General features: G+C 43.2%; 1 protein-coding gene across 5 annotated transcripts; it reads right to left on the reverse strand.

Moving 5' to 3' along the window:
- Positions 1–645: 645 nt before the first annotated feature.
- On the reverse strand, positions 646–15733 carry LOC109908330 (probable E3 ubiquitin-protein ligase DTX3). 5 transcript variants are annotated; one of them, XM_020506963.2, is made up of 7 exons: positions 15524–15733; positions 15190–15274; positions 14978–15019; positions 4858–5506; positions 4488–4701; positions 3690–3907; positions 2140–3351 (listed from the first exon to the last, which is right to left on the reverse strand). In XM_020506963.2, the coding sequence occupies exons 3-7, from the start codon at positions 14988–14990 to the stop codon at positions 3276–3278; spliced, it is 1170 nt and encodes a 389-aa protein (XP_020362552.1). In that variant the 5' UTR covers positions 14991–15019; positions 15190–15274; positions 15524–15733; the 3' UTR covers positions 2140–3275. The 5 variants fall into 5 exon arrangements, with proteins under 5 accessions (XP_020362550.1, XP_020362552.1, XP_020362551.1 ...); XM_020506962.2 differs by having other exon boundaries at positions 15190–15733; XM_020506964.2 differs by lacking the exon at positions 15190–15274 and having other exon boundaries at positions 15524–15727.
- Between the last annotated feature and the right edge of the window lie 1905 nt (positions 15734–17638).

A 17638-nucleotide genomic window follows, 5' to 3' on the forward strand; every position in this document is an offset into this window, starting at 1 on the left:
CACCGAGGCCTGTACTCTGGAGCGGGATTGATTTGGAGGTGGAGGGTCGTCATGGTCTGGGGTGGTGTGTCACAGCATCATCGGACTGAGCTTGTTGTCATTGCAGGCAATCTCAATGCTGTGCGTTACAGGGAAGACATCCTCCTCCCTCATGTGGTACCCTTCCTGCAGGCTCATCCTGACATGACCCTCCAGCATGACAATGTCACCAGCCATACTGCTCGTCCTGTGCGGGATTTCTTGCAGGACAGGAATGTCAGTGTTCTGCCATGGCCAGGGAAGAGCCCGGATCTCAATCCCATTGAGCACGTCTGGGACCTGTTGGATGAGAGGGTGAGGGCTAGGGCCATTCCCCCCAGAAATGTCTGGGAACTTGCAGGTGCCTTGGTGGAGGAGTGGGGCAACATCTCACAGCAACAACCGGCAAATCTGGTGCAGGTCATGAGGAGATGCACTGCAGTACTTAATGCAGCTGGTAGCCACACCAGATACAAACGTGTCCCTGTGTTCAGGGACATGTTATTCAACTTCTGTTAGTCACATGTCTGTGGAACTTGTTCAGTTTATGTCTCAGTGGTTGAATCTTATGTTCATACAAATATTTACATGTTAAGTTTGCTGAAAATAAATGCAGTTGACAGTGAGGACGTTTCATTTTTTGCTGAGTTTATATTATTTTACATCATCTGACTGCAGACAAATGAATAGGAGAAGGTAACAGACTAGAGTCACTAGACCAGGACTCTCAAACCCTGTTTCTGGAGAGCTACTGTTCTTTAGGTTCACGCCAACCCTAATCTAGCTACCGTTCTGTACGTTCACTCCAACCCTAATCTAGCACGCCGGATTTTTAAAAAATTGCTCGTTGATGAGCTGAATCAGGTTAGTTTCAACTGGGGTTGGAGTGAAAACCTACTACAGGAGGGTATCTCTCCGGGAACATGGTTGGAGTGAAAACCTACAGGAGGGTAGCTCTCCGGGAACAGGGTTGGAGAGCACTGCACAATCTATAGGATCCTTTTCTCATGCAAAATGACTCACACACACAGAGCTTGATCATTTGTGAGTGAGGCTACGTCGTTGGACTGCTTTCATCTGACATATCACAGAAAAACTCATGCAGATACACATCAGTATATATATATATATATATATATATATATATATATATATATATATATATATATATATTTCTCAAAAATGGTAGAAAGCCAGATAACGCTGCTGAGTCTCACCCTCCAAATAACAATGAAGACAGTCTACTAAAAGAACATGCTTGTCATGAATTAATATCAACATGATCCACTGTCTTCAAACTTGACTAGAATATAGGCACGCTAACCGTTTGATAAATGTATCAAAACAAGGGAACTAAATACCTCACTGGCAATAGCGCTGTAAGGGACTGCAGGATTTTCCTCAACACTTTCATATTACAGGTACCCATTTTGTTTATCCTAGATTATTCCTGTAGAAGACAAATGTGAATTACAGCAGACAGATACCTCATTATTTATGAGACAATCGTCAAACAAACGTCTCCTGGACAGATAGGGCTTGCATCCAAAATGGCACACTATTCCCTACACTACTTTGGACCAGAGTCCTATCTGGTGCCCTACATTTGACCAGAAGCCTATGGGCACTTTTACTCTGTATAGGGAATAGGGTGCCATTTCAGCCAGGGTCAGAGGTATTAAATATACAGCCCTATTGTGCATTTGATTTGGTTTAAGTGGTTCGACATCACGCCCTCCTTATTTGACATCATCAAGTAAATCTGGTTATTACAAAATGAGGAGTGCTGACTGACTGGCTGGCTGGCTGACTGACTGGAAATCAAACTGAACTCCGTTCAAAACCTGGTCTCCTATTCATTAAGCTTGTCAGAGTAGGGGTGCTGATCTAGGATCAGGGTCCCTATTCATTCATTATGATTGAAAAGGCTACACTGATCCTACATCAGCCCTACTACTCTGAGACACTTTGTGAATACAGGGCCTGGTCCTGGGAGGGATAACATCTTAAGAGTAGAGAAACAACCGAGGGGAGAAAAGAAAAAGAGAGAGCAAGGGACGGTCAGGAATGACAATGAATCTCATACTTTTAGTAGTCAGTCTATCTGGACATTCCTGGTTCATCCGCTAGAACAGAACGGTGCAGCAGAGAGAGACATCAAATAGAAAACATTCTTCCTATTTAAGTAAAAAGGAGAAGAAATCAAAGGAGAGGAAGATCAAAAGGGAAATGAAGGGCTCCAAGAAAATTGACATCAACTTATAGCTATCAGGCTATTAGCTTCACGGCTGCTAACGACTAACGCCTGCCTGGCTTTGCTCAGAGCATTCTTCCATCTACCAGTTCCCTGGAAGCAGAGAACCACAGAATTAGAATGATCATTCTAATTCAAAAGGATAATTCTTATTCTATGCAGAGAACAACTCCCCCTCCAACAGTGACTGAACTACTGACGGACTCCCTCCCTCCTTGACAAAGTGCCTTCAAGTGCAACTCCTTTCAGAGAAATGTAATTATTTCTTTAGGAGCTTTCTATTGAAACAGACAGTACTATTCTGCCTGCCACCAACCATCTCTAGTACTGTCTTAATACAGTGTAAATAACAGGTTATTATTAACATAATTACAGAAAATATTATTCTAAGAGCGTACTGGACAGAGCACAAATAATGTGGTAAATAAAGAATGTGCGTGGAAATAAACATAAATATGACAAAATAGGACTCTTCTTTGAACTTAGGTTTCAAAATAATATTTAAGTAGTATGTACCTTCACATTATGAATCCCTATATGATAAATACTTGGATGAGTGGAGCCAAAAACAGCTCACACAGAGATTGCACTGCACTCATTTGTATGTTTTCTTCAACACAAAGTGCTGCTGGGTTGAGCCGAACTCAGGAAGATAGATAACGAGGCTAGGAACATAAGGGTGAATCCTAAATTCCACTTTAGATAAATGTTCACTTCCACTTAAGTCAAATGGTCTCCAATTGACATCAATGCATGATTAGTGAAAATTCGACTGAAGTGGAAGGTAGGAGTCACCCCATCAAGTGGTCTTGTAGGGATATGTGGGCCTCCACTGGGCCGTACTCCTGTGGCTGCTGTGGGGCCCAGTCACATCTCGTATTCATCCACTGCTCTGCTGGGTCTAGGTCCAGGAGACTGCAGCCTAGCAACCACCAGCAGCAGTAGCAGGGCAGCCAGAGGTTCCTAAAATGTTCCTAGAATAATCATTCTAGAATCTGTACGGTCAGTCTGCAGCGATGCCTTTCTCTCGGAGTTCCTCGGTCACTCTCACCAGGTAAGTGGGGTCTGGGTATCCAAAGCTGTCAGGAGAAATGAACAGAAAACCCTCAGCAGGTCAGAGAGTTGTTGTAATCACAGGAACAGCTAGAGTTCCTTCTAGGAGCAAATGCACGACAATAATCACAATTTAACCCCAAACCACATTCTCAAAACATGGATATCTTTTTCTATTGATATAAACTGAAAAAATATTTCTGTTACATCTCATAAGAACAAACTAAAGCCATGTGATTCTATTTGACTTCCATGTAAGCAGTCATCAATAGCTTTTTTCACAAAAATGTAAACATGACTTGTCACATCTCACAAACATACTTAAATCTCCAATAGCCTTCAGTAAAGACATCTGTTTCCATACCAGTGTGGTCCGCCCCATATGGAGGTCTTGTGGTGGATGTCGTTCCAGGTGATGACATTATGCATTCCTGTGGTCATGGAGGTCCCTATGGTGAAGATGAGGCGCTGTTCGAAGGCCCGGCGGAGCAGGCCCAGGACCCGGTTCCCCTCTGGGCTGTCTGGGAGGTAAGCCACGCGGTCCGTCCCAGGGTACCTCACCCCCGGGTTAGGGTGCTCCGGCTGCAGGATCCAGGCATAATTCAGAGGAATGTTAGAAAAGAACATGAACAATTATATCCACAGAAATGAAGTAAAGTGGTATAGACATTCAATAACATTACTTCATGGACTGTATTTTATTTAACTAGGCAAGTCAGTTGAGAACAAATCCTTATTTACAATGACGGCCTACACCGGACAACGCTGGGCCAATTGTGGTTGTGATACAGCCTGGATACGAACCATTAAAAGATCCAAGCTGGGATTTGTAAACATGGCTGTGAACATGGCCACAAATAAAAATACTAAAAAGAGATGGTTAGCAATGTAAATGATGTGTCAGATGTAGGAAAACCCCGAAAGGTAATGGGCTAGACCAAAAACCCCGAAAAGGTAATGGGCTAGACCAAAAACCCCGAAAAGGTAATGGGCTAGACCAAAAACCCAGAAAAGGTAATGGGCTAGACCAAAAACCCAGAAAAGGTATTGGGTTAGACCAAAAACCCAGAAAAGGTAATGGGCTAGACCAACACTTCTTACTAGTTCCCATTTCTATACCCTTCCATGCGTCTTTAGTATACACACACACACACACACTCACCGCCTGTAAACCAGGTGGGAAGCTGTAGATGATGCAGATACACCCATAACCCTCGTGTCCTGGCAACTCCAGATCTGGGTCCCTCTCCACCATCATACACCCGGTAGCCGGCTGGTTCCCTATGAGCTGGCCGTACACCTGACGACACACAGGACACGCTCTCTTCACCTTGAAGGCCTGGTCTAGACACAACCGGCAGAATGCGTGGCCGCACCTGGGGGAGGGGGGGGGGGGGTCAAAGAGAAAGAGAACACTTCTACTTATAATTTTGAAAACATTACATAGCATCAATAGCTGTGAAGGCTGACATTTCATGGTTTGGAAAAACCTTGAGAATTACTGAACACAAAAGTTTAAAATGTAGCTATACCTCTCCAGTGTGGTCCTCTCCACCATGTCGCCCATGCAGATGGAACATGAGGTGTAGTCGTCTGCCTCACTGTGGGATTGGTTATGAGAGGAGGCCATCATACTGCAGCTGACCTCCATGTTGTCCTTCTTCCTCTGTCCGGATTCGTTGTGGGACGTGGAGTTGGAGAGGACCACACAGGCCTCTTCCTCCGCAGGCTTCTTATATCTCTGTTGCTGCCTCTGAGAGCGTCTGGGCTGGGGAGGCTGAGGTGGTAGCAGGCTCCCCTCTCCATCCCCCTCCAGGACCCCCACCCCAACGCAGGGCAGCAGGGACCTCTTCCGTTTAGGACCCCCATCCTGTTTGCTCATCTCTTTGCGGGCGCAGCGGCATAAGTCTATGAAGGCCTTGCGGGTCTCGTTGGAGATGGGTCCTTCCTCCATCATCCCGGGTCCTCCCCCAGAACGGGATCCCTCTATGGGGCGTAGCCGCACTGCGCAGCAGCCTCCCCGCTCACCTCGGCGGATGATGCCGGCACTCAAGCCCTGCTTGTCCTGAAAGTCTATGAGCCAGGGCTGGCCGGCGGCAGCCAGGTAGTCCCACACCGCCTGGGACACCAGCACCTCGTCACTACCCTGCCCCCCGCGCACACTCATCTCATCCGATGAAACTGCATAGGGAAATACGAGAGAAACCATTAGACACATATTCAAGCCTAACATAAACGGAAAATGTCATGCTAAACTTACTGCACTGGAGGAAAATGTACAGGAAACACACAATAGAGAGACTAACATTTCAAATAATGCAGTGAACGTAATTGTTAACATTTGCATGATAAACAATGTTAGAGAATCCCCTGGCGAGTGTGTTGTGGGACTAAGTTCCAGCAAGCAGTGTTGCCATGTTCACTGCAAATTGTCCTACTTTGAAAACAATGTCGAGGGTGAAAATGTATTGTTCGCGGGTTTTTGGGCTAAATTGCACCTCGGCACCACGGCATTTCTCTTAAAAATAAATACATACATTTTATATTTGATTTTCTTCAAACTAACCATCCTTTGCCTTGACAGATTTTTGCACACTAGGCATTCTCTCAACCAGCTTCACCTGGAATACTTTTCCAACAGTGTTGAAGTACTTCCCACATATGCTGAGCACTTTTTTCGCTGCTTTTCCGTCACTCTGCGGTCCAACTCATCCCAAACCATCTCAATTGGGTTGAGGTCAGGTGACTGAAGGCCAGGTCATCGGACACAGCACTATCACTCTCCTGGAGGTATGTTGGGTAATTGTCCTGATGAAAAACAAATGACAGTCCCACTAAGCCCAAACCAGATGGGATGGCGTGTCGCTGCAGAATGCTGTGATAGTCATGCTGGTTAATTTTACCTTGAATTATCGGTGGGAACCACACATGCAGAGATCATCTGTTCACCTACTCTGCGTCTCACAAAGACAACAGTTGGAACCAAAAATCTACATTTGGACTTATCAGACCAAAGGACAGATTTCCACCTGTCTAATGTTCATTGCACATGTTTCTTGGCCCAAGCAAGTCTCTTCTTATTGCAGTCCCTCCAGGATTCTGCGATAGTGCAATCGCATAATTCAATGCAAAAATCAACCAATCAGTGCATATTATGCAAGAGCTCACAATTTTGACCAATCCCCGCACTTTTAGAGCATAAAAGGGTCCAATCAAAAGCGGGTTAGTAATTTTGACCAATTACTGCATGGTTACCGTGGAAAAAGGCCCAATTCAACCACAAGTTTTTTCCCCCTGGCCTGTCAGTGTGCGAAGAAGATGGGTGATTGTTGATGGCTGACAGGCAGTACAACGACCAGAAATCAATCTCATTTGCCAACAAAAATAACAGTTAAAGACCAATTTCCAAATGTTTTACATGGAAGTGGGGGGAAATTGTATTGCATTCCGTGCAACGTTGTGCTGAAACACAAGAGAAAGTCGACAATCAACAGTCACTTGGAATCAGCAAAGCGTATGGAAATGTCAGAACAGTTCCCACAGCAGCGGCAGATCACCATGACTGACGTGGTAGCAGGGAAGACTGCGGCAAGCACTGAAAGAATCAAGGTGAGTGGCGTTTTACTCAAACATTTACTCCGCTGACCTTGGCTTTAGTAGGGTGGTCGGCACTCTGCTCTCCCCAGTCTAACCTTGGCTTTAGTAGGGTGGTCGGCTCTCTGTTCTCCACAGTCTAACCTTGGCTTTAGTAGGGTGGTCGGCACTCTGCTCTCCCCAGTCTAACCTTGGCTTTAGTAGGGTGGTCGGCACTCTGCTCTCCCCAGTCTAACCTTGGCTTTAGTAGGGTGGTCGGCACTCTGCTCTCCCCAGTCTAACCTTGGCTATAGTAGGGTGGTCGGCACTCTGCTCTCCCCAGTCTAACCTTGGCTTTAGTAGGGTGGTCGGCACTCTGCTCTCCCCAGTCTAACCTTGGCTATAGTAGGGTGGTCGGCACTCTGAGAGCACGGCTCAAAGCACTGAGTGCAATTTGTCAGCTTTTCCATTTAAAACTCTGTAAAAATTAATACGGATCACGAAAACACAATCTTTCAGTTTTTATTTTATTTTTTAGAAATGGTAATATTGTTTAAAAAGTACCTGGTAGCCATCCCTGGATACCACCACCTACAGGAACAGTACTTGGGAGAGGTCTACCTGAAGGTGAAGGAAGAACTCAAGCAACATTTAGCAGGGAAGCCAGTGACAGTCATCATTGATGAAACTCCAGATGTTGAACATCGTCATCGCACCACTTGAAAAGGATACCTCGGGATAATTGTTGCCTACCTCGCAGAGACAGTGTTTCTGGAGCAGTGCAACCATTCAACAGTTTCCATGGCGGTGGGGAAATGTCTACAAGACTACAATATCTCCAATGAGGACGTCATGGTCTTTGACACAGACAATGCTGCGTGCATGAAGAAACCCTACAAAGCTGCACTGCAGTCATTGTTCCCCTACTCTCTGCACATAACACGCTTGGCTCACAACATTAATCTGATAGGGAGTGCTTTCTGCAAAGCTTTTGATCAGCTGAACGCATTCATGCTAAGTTCACATATGTTCTCAGCAGTGCAGTTTGGCCTCTACAGTGGGCTCATAGAGATGGAAATACAGGTATGATTTAAATCTACATACCTTCTACATTTGCTTAACTCATTGTCATTTATATCATTGTAATTATGCAGAAAAAGGTGACCTACATTTTTTGTAAGCCGCGATGTCATTTCACATGGAGTAATATTTCTTATGTTCCTCTTTTTTATTCCTTGTCATTCACAGGTGTGTGGCCGAGGTGCCCCAACAGTCTGTAGAGAAACGCCATGAGATGCTACAAAACCAAGAGCTGGTTCAGTCGCTGCAGATTCAACTGAACATCATGATCGACAAGTATAAAGTAATCCTGCAGCTTCAACATCTTTCAGAGCAGACATCCCTTGAAAACAAAGATCTTTCACTATTTAGAGGACTTGCAGATGTACATTGTGGCCAACAAATAACTACAGTTATGAGGCTTGTTCACACTACTTTGATGCAGTTGATGACTTGCCCTTTGCTGTTGAGGCATACAGCAATGCAGAGGACAAAACGACGAAGTACATGTCAGATGGTCAGCCTGCCATGGAGTTCCCCCAAGAAGTTAGGGTGTTTGATCCACGCCACATTGTGTTTATGGATGACAGTGCCCAGCTACAAGGCTATTCCAGGCTTCAGTAAGGTACTGAGAGATGAACTGGGTGCCTACTTGACCAATGAAGGACCAGCAGCACTGAGAGCCACAGTGAGTTGCGTGGTGGATTTGGATATCTTCTGGGATGCACTTCAAGAGAGACTTCCTGTGCTGAGCACCCTGGCCAAATGCTACAAGGATGCAGTCTCAAACTCAGCTGATGCTGAGCGAAGCAACAGTATCTACAAGCTTGAGTTGTCCAGCCGTAGGCAATCAACCTCTTAACAACAACCTACGAGCTTTGGGTCTTCATGTACCACAACTAATGACTCCGCAGTGGAGCAATTGATATGGAGGAGGATAGGGAGGATGAAATGAATGATTACATTGAGATATAGGCCTAGATGAGCTTGGCCCTTGGTCATCCCTCACCTCTCGTTATGTTCAGAAAAAGAAACAGCCCAAAATACCACTTTGTCTCTAATTATTTTCACGGAAGATGAACTTGAGATATGTCTTAATTTCAGATTGGACCCTAGGTGTTTCTTTTATCCTAGTTTATGATTTTTTTAGTACCTCCAGATTATCGGGGCAATCCCCCATAAGACATATTAAATCTCAAGTTCATGTCAAATTCAAGTTTTATGTTGGAACTCTAAGCTAGCTTCCACCCCTTTTTCCCTTCAGAAAAATAGCTGTTTCTCAGTATTTTGGGGCACAGAAATCACAAAACAATGTCATGAAATCCTGGAGGGACTGTTAGTGTCCTTTAGTAGTGGTTTCTTTGCAGTAATTCAATAATGTGGGAACTCCTTCAACACTGGAAAAGCACTCCAGGTGAAGCTGGTTGAGAGAATGCCAATAGGGTGCAAAGCTGACATCAAGGGTGGCTACTTTGAAGAATCTAAAATATATTTTGATTTGTTTCACACTTTTTTGGTTACTACATGATTCCATGTGTTATTTCATAGTTTTGATGTCTTTACTATTATTCTACAATTTTTGGGGTTGAAAATAGTAAAAATAAAGGAAAAACCTTGAATGAGTAGGTGTGTCCAAACTTTTGACTGGTACTGTATGTATGTGGATATATATTTATTTCACTGTGACCTGCTGCTGACTACAAGGCAGTGAGCAGACTGAGTGAGTGGTGGAGAGCCAAAAGGATGTGTTGAGAGCGTGCTGCAGCAGGGGCAGCTGAGTCAGAGACAGAGCAGCATGCACACACATAATGACAACTTTCAGTTATTATGGAGACACTCTTTTTCCATAAAACATATTAAACGCGACATAACTGATATAATGGTGACAAAGCATTGGAAAAGGACTTCAGGCGCACTAGAGCTCTATAGATAAATTCGCTCAGAGGTGGTTTAATGTAAACTGCATTCTAATGTTGACTTTTCTTATGGATAACCACATCAAGCGAAGGGTTTTACTCATGCTCACTTCTAGGGTCTGGAGTTTTACTCATGCTCAGTTCTAGGGTCTGGAGCACTGGGAGGGGGAAATGTGAAATGGAAGTTATGGAACTCCCTCATGTGCTTGTGTTATGGGGGATAAAGGTCCACAATGAAACATTACATTAAAATGTGGAGAATGATGGGCTACATCTGCATCTGTTGGCCATCAAGTAGGCTATTCATTTCTACATGTCATTGCAGGTTACTGTTGCCTACCATTTGATACAATAAATATGTTGAAATTACTATCACTGGAGTCATTGCAAATGAATTTGTGCCACTTGTGTAGCTGGCAAACAGATTTAATAAATAGCCTGTAACTCAGTTTGTTGTTGCAGCCTTGTGTTATTATGCATTTATTCATGGACATATTTTGTTATTTGGTCACAGCAAATGTATCATTCTTCACATTGTGGATTTTTCCCTTCTTCACATTGTGGATTTTTCCCTGAAATTAGATGTTGGCATGTTGGCCTATCAGGGGCTATAGGCCACCTGCATCTAGCTCAGTAAACCATGGCAAAGTTGAATTGGAATTATTAACCCAGATTTTAGTCAGAAGCCTGTGTATTGAAATAAGTCAATCTCACAAACATGCCATTTATAATGGTTTCTGGTCTCAAAATCTGGCACAATTGCCAGAAAATAAACTAACATTCGCTTTTTGAAGTGCTTCTTGCACAGAGATTGAGATCCTCTGTCCAAGTTGCATCACTCGAACATGCGCAAACATGCGCAAACAGGATTTATTTACAATTATAAACTGGGTGGTTTGAGCCCTGAATGCTGATTGGTTGAAAGCCATGGTATATCAGATGTGTACCACGGAAAAGACAAAACTGTACTTTTTACTGTTCTAATTATGTTGGATAACAGTTTATAATAGCAATAAGGCACCTCAGGGGTTTGTGATATATGGCCAATATACCACAGCTGAGGGCCATGTTCCTTAGACGTGGTATATTGGTCCTACTGTATACCACACCTCCTGTGGCGTTATGGCTTAATCATAGCAGTCAAAACAAGTAAAATCGACATCCATTGATGGAATGTTTTTATTTAAACTAGGCAAGTCAGTTAAGAACAAATTCTTATTTACAATGACGGCCTACCCTGGCCAAACACGGACGACTTTGGGCCAATGGGACTCCCAATCACGGCCGGTTGTGATACAGCCTGGAATCGAACCATGGTCTGTAGTGACACCTCTAGCACTGAGATGCAGTGCCTTAGATTGCTGCGCCACTCAGGAGAGTTTAATAAGGGTGATTTATCTTCACACTTGCAACATTTTTAAACTCGCAATAATTATTATTTATGGCAAACCTAATTTTGCTTCTTAGCCTACGTCATTAAAAATTACGTCGATACTCCTTCTTAATTCACTCGATAACATTATGGAAAAAAAGGTTTACTGGATAAATGTGGGTTTTTAGCAGTCATCGGGCTAAGAATTTTAGCTAGACCTGGCAACCCTGCCAGCATGTTGTTTACACTGAGTGTACAAAACATTAGGAACATGCTCTTTCCATGACAGACTGACCAGGTTAAAACGATTGTCACCTGTTAAATCCATTTCAATCATTGTAGATGAAGGGGAGGAGACATGTTCTAGAAAGATTGTTAAGCCTTTAGACAATTAAGACATGGATTGTGTATGTGTGTTATTCAGAGGGTGAATGGGCAGCTCGGCTTTTCACGGTCAACAGTTCGTATCAAAAATGGTCCAGCACCTGTGGAACGCTTTCGAGACCTTGTAGAGTCCTTGCTCGGACAAATAGAGGCTGTTCTGAGGGCAAAAGTTGTCCCTAATGGAAGATGCTCATAGTTAACCCTGTACTGCTCAGACAGGACCGCTGCACGCTCCTGCAAGGGCATACATACATGGCTCTGAGCCTGACAGTGCATGGAATGTGTGTACACGAAGTTGTAGTTGTTGTTTAACTTGGCTTTGTTTGGTCTGATGAAACAAAAATACAACTGTTTGGCCATAATGAACATCGTCATGTTTGGAGGAAAAACGGGGAGGCTTGCAAGCTGAAGAACACCATCCCAACCGTGAAGTACAGGGGTGGCAGCATCATGTTGTGGGGGTGCTTTGCTGCAGGAGGGACTGGTGCACTTCACAAAATAGATGGCTTCATGAGGGAGGAAAATTATGTGGATATGTTGAAGCAACATCTCAAGACATCAGTCAGGAAGTTGAAGCTTTGTGCCAAATGGGTCTTCCAAATGGACAATGGACCCAAACATACTTCCAAAGTTGCGGCAAAATGCCTTAAGGACAACAATGTCAAGGTATGGGGGTGGCCATCACAAAGCCCTGACCTCAATCCTATAGAAAATTTGTTGGCAGAACTGAAAAAGCTTGTGCGAGCAAGGAGGCCTACAATCCTGACTCGGGTACACCAGCTCTGTCAGGAGGAATGGGCCAAAATTCACCCAACTTATTGTGGGAAGCTTGTGGAAGGCTACCCAAAAGTTTGACCCAAGTTAAACAATTTAAAGGCAATGCTACCAAATACTAATTGAGTGTATGTAAACCTCTAACCCACTGGGAATGTGTTGAAAGAAATAAAAGCTGAAATAATTCACTCTACTATTATTCAGACATTTCACATTCTTAAAATAAAGTGGTGCTCCTAACTGACCTGACGGGGAATTTTTACTAGGATTAAATGTCAGGAATTGTGAAAAACTGAGTTTAACTGTATTTGGCTAAGATGTATGTAAACTTCCGACTCCAACTGTATGCATAGTGGATACAGTCCTTGTTATGAAGTATTTCTGTGTAACAGCTTACGGTTTATTGCTGCAGTGTATTATCACATACAGTCTTTCATATTGTGCTATTGGGAGTTCTAGGCCATGACATGATTCAAGCTCATTCATGTCTTTTCACTGTCCTGCTCCATCCATTGTAACCTGTATGTGAATATTCCTAATTCCTTCCAGAACCATCCCCATGTAAATCTTCTCCTATGTGTGAACACAAATTCCCTGGGTGTCAACTCTCGGACTGCTTTATTCTCCTCTAATTGGGGGCGGTGTCGGTGAGTCACAACCCAGTAAAATACGTAGAGCCGGGTTGCTCTCTTTCAAACAGTCTCATCTTCTCATTTCATCCAATCCCAATGTAATCTGTGACCTGTACTAGTGTGTTGGAAAAGTGCACAGGAGACACGCGGAGAACAGAGAGACAGTTTCATACATCCCCCTCATAATCAACAGTGGCTTGTGTTCAAGGCAAGCCACTCATCAATAGAAAACATGTCAAGTGAAATACTGAACTTAATAGCCAACATCAGAAACATAATTAAATGGGATCAGTGAGTTTGGCGACTCTCATATTCTAAATGACTCCAACTTCAGTTCATTAAACTTTAAAATGGAAATCATATAATTGACCCCCCCCCCCTACTCTTTACCCAAATCGGAGCCATAACAGTGCACCAATGCAATGCAGTGTGAGTTCACTACCCTACCACAACAATTGTGACATGATGACAAAGTAACGAGATATGAGAACCCCACTCATAGCCTATATGCAGCTTCCAATCAGTGCACATATATGGACTGTTAGAGCAAGAACTTAACATGCAGCCAAGTCAAAACGTTGAATTGTCCTCGGAACTGTTAAGTGATGTAATCACTTATTTCTGCTGGTACACTGCTGCTATTTCGGACTATGCTGCGTGGAGAAGGGTAGATTTGCAGCACGCAATTCAGGGAGTTCCTGCACGTGGGAATTCCTGCATCTGTAGGAAAACCCTCTTTAAACTTCTATTGGTCCATTTTTAAGCTAGGACAGAAAGGAGAAGGGGCGCTCCATTACAGTAGGTACCATAAAGTTGAATCACGACCGCCGAAAAACCCCACAGAAGAAGGGCCGAGGGCGACAACGGTAGACGGTATCCTTCACCCCCGCTTGGCGGTCACTAACTAGCAAGCATGTTAGCTCACTGTGTAGCCACACCTCTTGCCTCGTGTGTACCGGTCGGAGTGGCTAGCAAGAGGTGGGGGTCTGTCCGGCACTGTTTTCCCGCAGTTCTGTTAATGAAGGTGAGTGCAGGTGTTCAGCAGGCGGGTGCGAAGGTCACTGTCTACCAGTGTCGCCCCACCTCCCGTTGGCTAGTAAGAGGTCCGGTACATAGCAGCCTGAAGGTGGGTTGCGAAAAACTCAGATAATACCACAGACAGAAGGGGAAATCCAGACACATCACAGGGGGCAATAAAGCTGAAGCATCAGTTTAGAATGTGCTCACTACCAATACAGGGCACTAAGTTATAAAGACGTGTCGCTTAAGTTTTTAAAATTTTTAAATGGCATTGTTAGGAGTGCAAGGTCGAATTGAGTTTGGGAACATATGCACTTCAAAGGAGGCGTTCCCTAACGGAAATATGCAAAACATGCTACAATGCGCCAATAGGATCTCGCTAACTCCTGCTTAGCCTTGCCCACCTCCTTGCTTGATCAGCCCACTATGCTTCATTGCTCCCACTATAAAAACGACACACATTAACTATCTTGGATTAGTTATAAATATCTTTGATAATACTTTTATTTCCTTTTGACACTATTGGTTTTGCATGAGAAAATGAGAGCCAGCGCCAAATGATTCGCCAAAGCAAGGTTCATGCACTGCTAGACAACAGACCTGTTAAAATACCGCTAATCGCAAACCGTTACAAAGTAACAACTGTGTAGCTAACATGTTTGTTTCCATATGGAGCGCGTGTGTTTAGTGTCAGTGGTCGCAGCACACCTCAAAGCTACAACAGGCTGGCAAACAGTAGTTATCGCGACACTGCTGAAAGGAACGTATCCGCTCTTCTGAAATGCAGACTGAGTAAACAAAGGAAACTGCGCCTACCTCAATCCGATCCTCTGTCCATCAACACGTTTAGCTGTTAGCAATATTTTACCTCTGACAGTCGTATGAAACAAGTGTAAATACATATGATTTATTAGATGGTTACCTTGCGATCCCATATATTCCCTTCAATCGAGAAAATATCCCCCTGTTGAACACAGAGAAAAACTGAAGTAGTAAACATTGACACACGTCAGATTACATTCGCTTACTTTATAAATCAGCTGCGAGGAACCAAACGATTCTGTTCAAATTCCTAAGTGGCACGTCCATAATCATTTTACTAAAGAGAATGCGGCGTGGGGTAAATTGTCTCACCTTTTGCCGTAGCTGTCAGATGAGTTTTAGAGATTATGGAACTAGCTACACCATCTTCCATTGGACGAGGCCTGAAAATCGTGTACTGCGGTGGATATGTTGATAAGTATTTTGTAGTCAAGACATACTTGATATCCACTCTAAGCTATCCGTAACGTTAGCTAACAATTTATCCGAGTCCCCTTATCGCTCGCTACTGGAGTTTGTCTTCCTATTTCCACGTCCTTGAGACAGACTACTACAACATCAACCCCCACTTACACACTAGGCTACGATTCCACGTTAGCTGTTTCATTCGGCTTGTGACAGCTGCGTACTCAAGACAAATACTTACAGAAATTGTTTGCACTTTCAACCATGTCTTAGCCTTTAAAGTCCATGGCCGTGTTTGAGAGCATCACGTCCATGATGCATTGTGGGTAAATGGTGAACGATTGACTGATCTACAAACAATAATGAGTAGTTTTTTTATGAAGCAAGGTTATTTGTAGACCAGTCAGTCGGTAGTCTTCTGCAATGTCGGTCCAGCTCAATGTCTGACAGTTTAATGACGAGACAATCATAAGCAGGAAGTTCGTCATAAGAACCCTCTGTGACGGATAAAAAAACATTTAGGCAAGGATGTGATCGGACTGAATCATTTTCTTGAGCAATTCAGGGAAATCCACAGAGACACTTCCAAGCACACATAATGTATCTGTAGCACATGCATTACCTGAGTGAAACGCCCTATTTAACTATGTAGGATTGGGCAAGTCCATGGAGTGTAATTCTCTCTATCTCTCTCTCTCACACACACACACAGGTACACCATGCCATTAGGTCTTCCTCACAATTCAATATTGTAAGTCCCTCAAGCAACTCTGGGGCACAGGCACCTATCCCACTCTAGCCTCAACCAGGCTTTCACCTCAACTTCGGGATGAAACAACGTGCGCGAGGCCTGAAAGCCGAGGCTGATCCCACTAACAATTAATGTAGAATATGAAGATGGGCAGCTAGTCCCGAAGTGGCGATGCTTTATATTGTGTAAAGCATAGCCATTCATATATACACAGAAAAAAATAACACAATGTCCCTTGTCTGTCATGAATGTTGAATAAAATTATATTTGAACTTACTCTGCAGATTGTCCGTGGGGTTGGTCCTTCACCTGGTCAAAATTTGAGACAAAATATCTACAGGAAAGTATTATTAAACCAACTTCTTCAGTGGGGGCTTGGGGCAGCAGGGTAGCCTAGTGGTTAGAGCGTTGGACTAGTAACCGGGAGGTTGCAAGTTCAAACCCCTGAGCTGACAAGGTACAAATCTGTTGTTCTGCCCCTGAACAGGCAGTTAACCCACTGTTCCTAGGCTGTCATTGAAAATAAGAATTTGTTCTTAACTGACTTGCCTTAAATAAAGTTAAAATAAATAAAGTCATTTCAATATTTATATTTTCAACAACTTTTCCTTTTACTCCACAACATTCTTAAAGAAAATAATGTGCTTTTTACTCCATACATTTTCCTTGACACCCAAAAGTACTCTTTCCATTTTGAAAGCTTAGCAGGACAGGAAAATGGTCCAATTCACACATTTATCAAGAGAACATCCCTGGTCATCCCCACTGCCTCTGATCTGGCAATAAACACTCAATAAACACAAATACTTCATTTGTAAATTATGTCTGAGTGTTGGAGTGTGCCCTTGGCTATCTGTAAATTTAAAAAACAAGTAAATTGTGCCGTTTGGTTTGCCTAATATAAGTAATTTAAAATTATTTATACTTTTACTTTTGATACTTAAGTATATTTCAAACCAAATACTTTTAGACTTTTACTCAAGTAGTATTTTACTGGGGGACTTTCAATTTTACTTGAGTCATATTCTATTAAGGTATCTTTACTTTTTCTCATGTATAACAATTGGGTACTTTTTCCACCACTGTTCAAATCGCGGGTCTTTGTGTGTGTGGCAATCAAGATGTGTTTGCTCATTTTTTTTTTCACCTTTATTTAACCAGGTAGGCTAGTTGAGAACAAGTTCTCATTTGCAACTGCGACCTGGCCAAGATAATGAAAGCAGTTCGACACATACAACAACACAGAGTTACACATGGAGTAAACAAACATACAGTCAATAATACAGTAGAAAAAACATATATATACAGTATGTGCAAAAAAAAAATCTTTCACCTTTATTTAACCAGGTAGGCAAGTTGAGAACAAGTTCTCATTTACAATTGCGACCTGGCCAAGATAAAGCAAAGCAGTTCGACAGATACAACGACACAGAGTTACACATGGAGTAAAACAAACATACAGTCAATAATACAGTATAAACAAGGCTATATACAATGTGAGCAAATGAGGTGAGAAGGGAGGTAAAGGCAAAAAAGGCCATGGTGGCAAAGTAAATTCAATATAGCAAGTAAAACACTGGAATGGTAGTTTTGCAATGGAAGAAT

Source organism: Oncorhynchus kisutch, linkage group LG17 (assembly GCF_002021735.2).
Source record: "Oncorhynchus kisutch isolate 150728-3 linkage group LG17, Okis_V2, whole genome shotgun sequence".
Taxonomy (NCBI): domain Eukaryota; kingdom Metazoa; phylum Chordata; class Actinopteri; order Salmoniformes; family Salmonidae; genus Oncorhynchus; species Oncorhynchus kisutch.

Bases quoted from the DNA above. Each gene is read 5' to 3' on its own strand.
- LOC109908330 (XM_020506961.2), bottom strand. From the start codon at position 15,548: ATGGTTGAAAGTGCAAACAATTTCT. The intron at 5,507-15,523 runs GTAAGTATTTGT...TTCCCTATGCAG, and splicing joins TGAAAGTGCAAACAATTTCT to TTTCATCGGATGAGATGAGT. The intron at 3,352-3,689 runs GTATGGAAACAG...TTCTCCTGACAG, and splicing joins ATATGGGGCGGACCACACTG to CTTTGGATACCCAGACCCCA.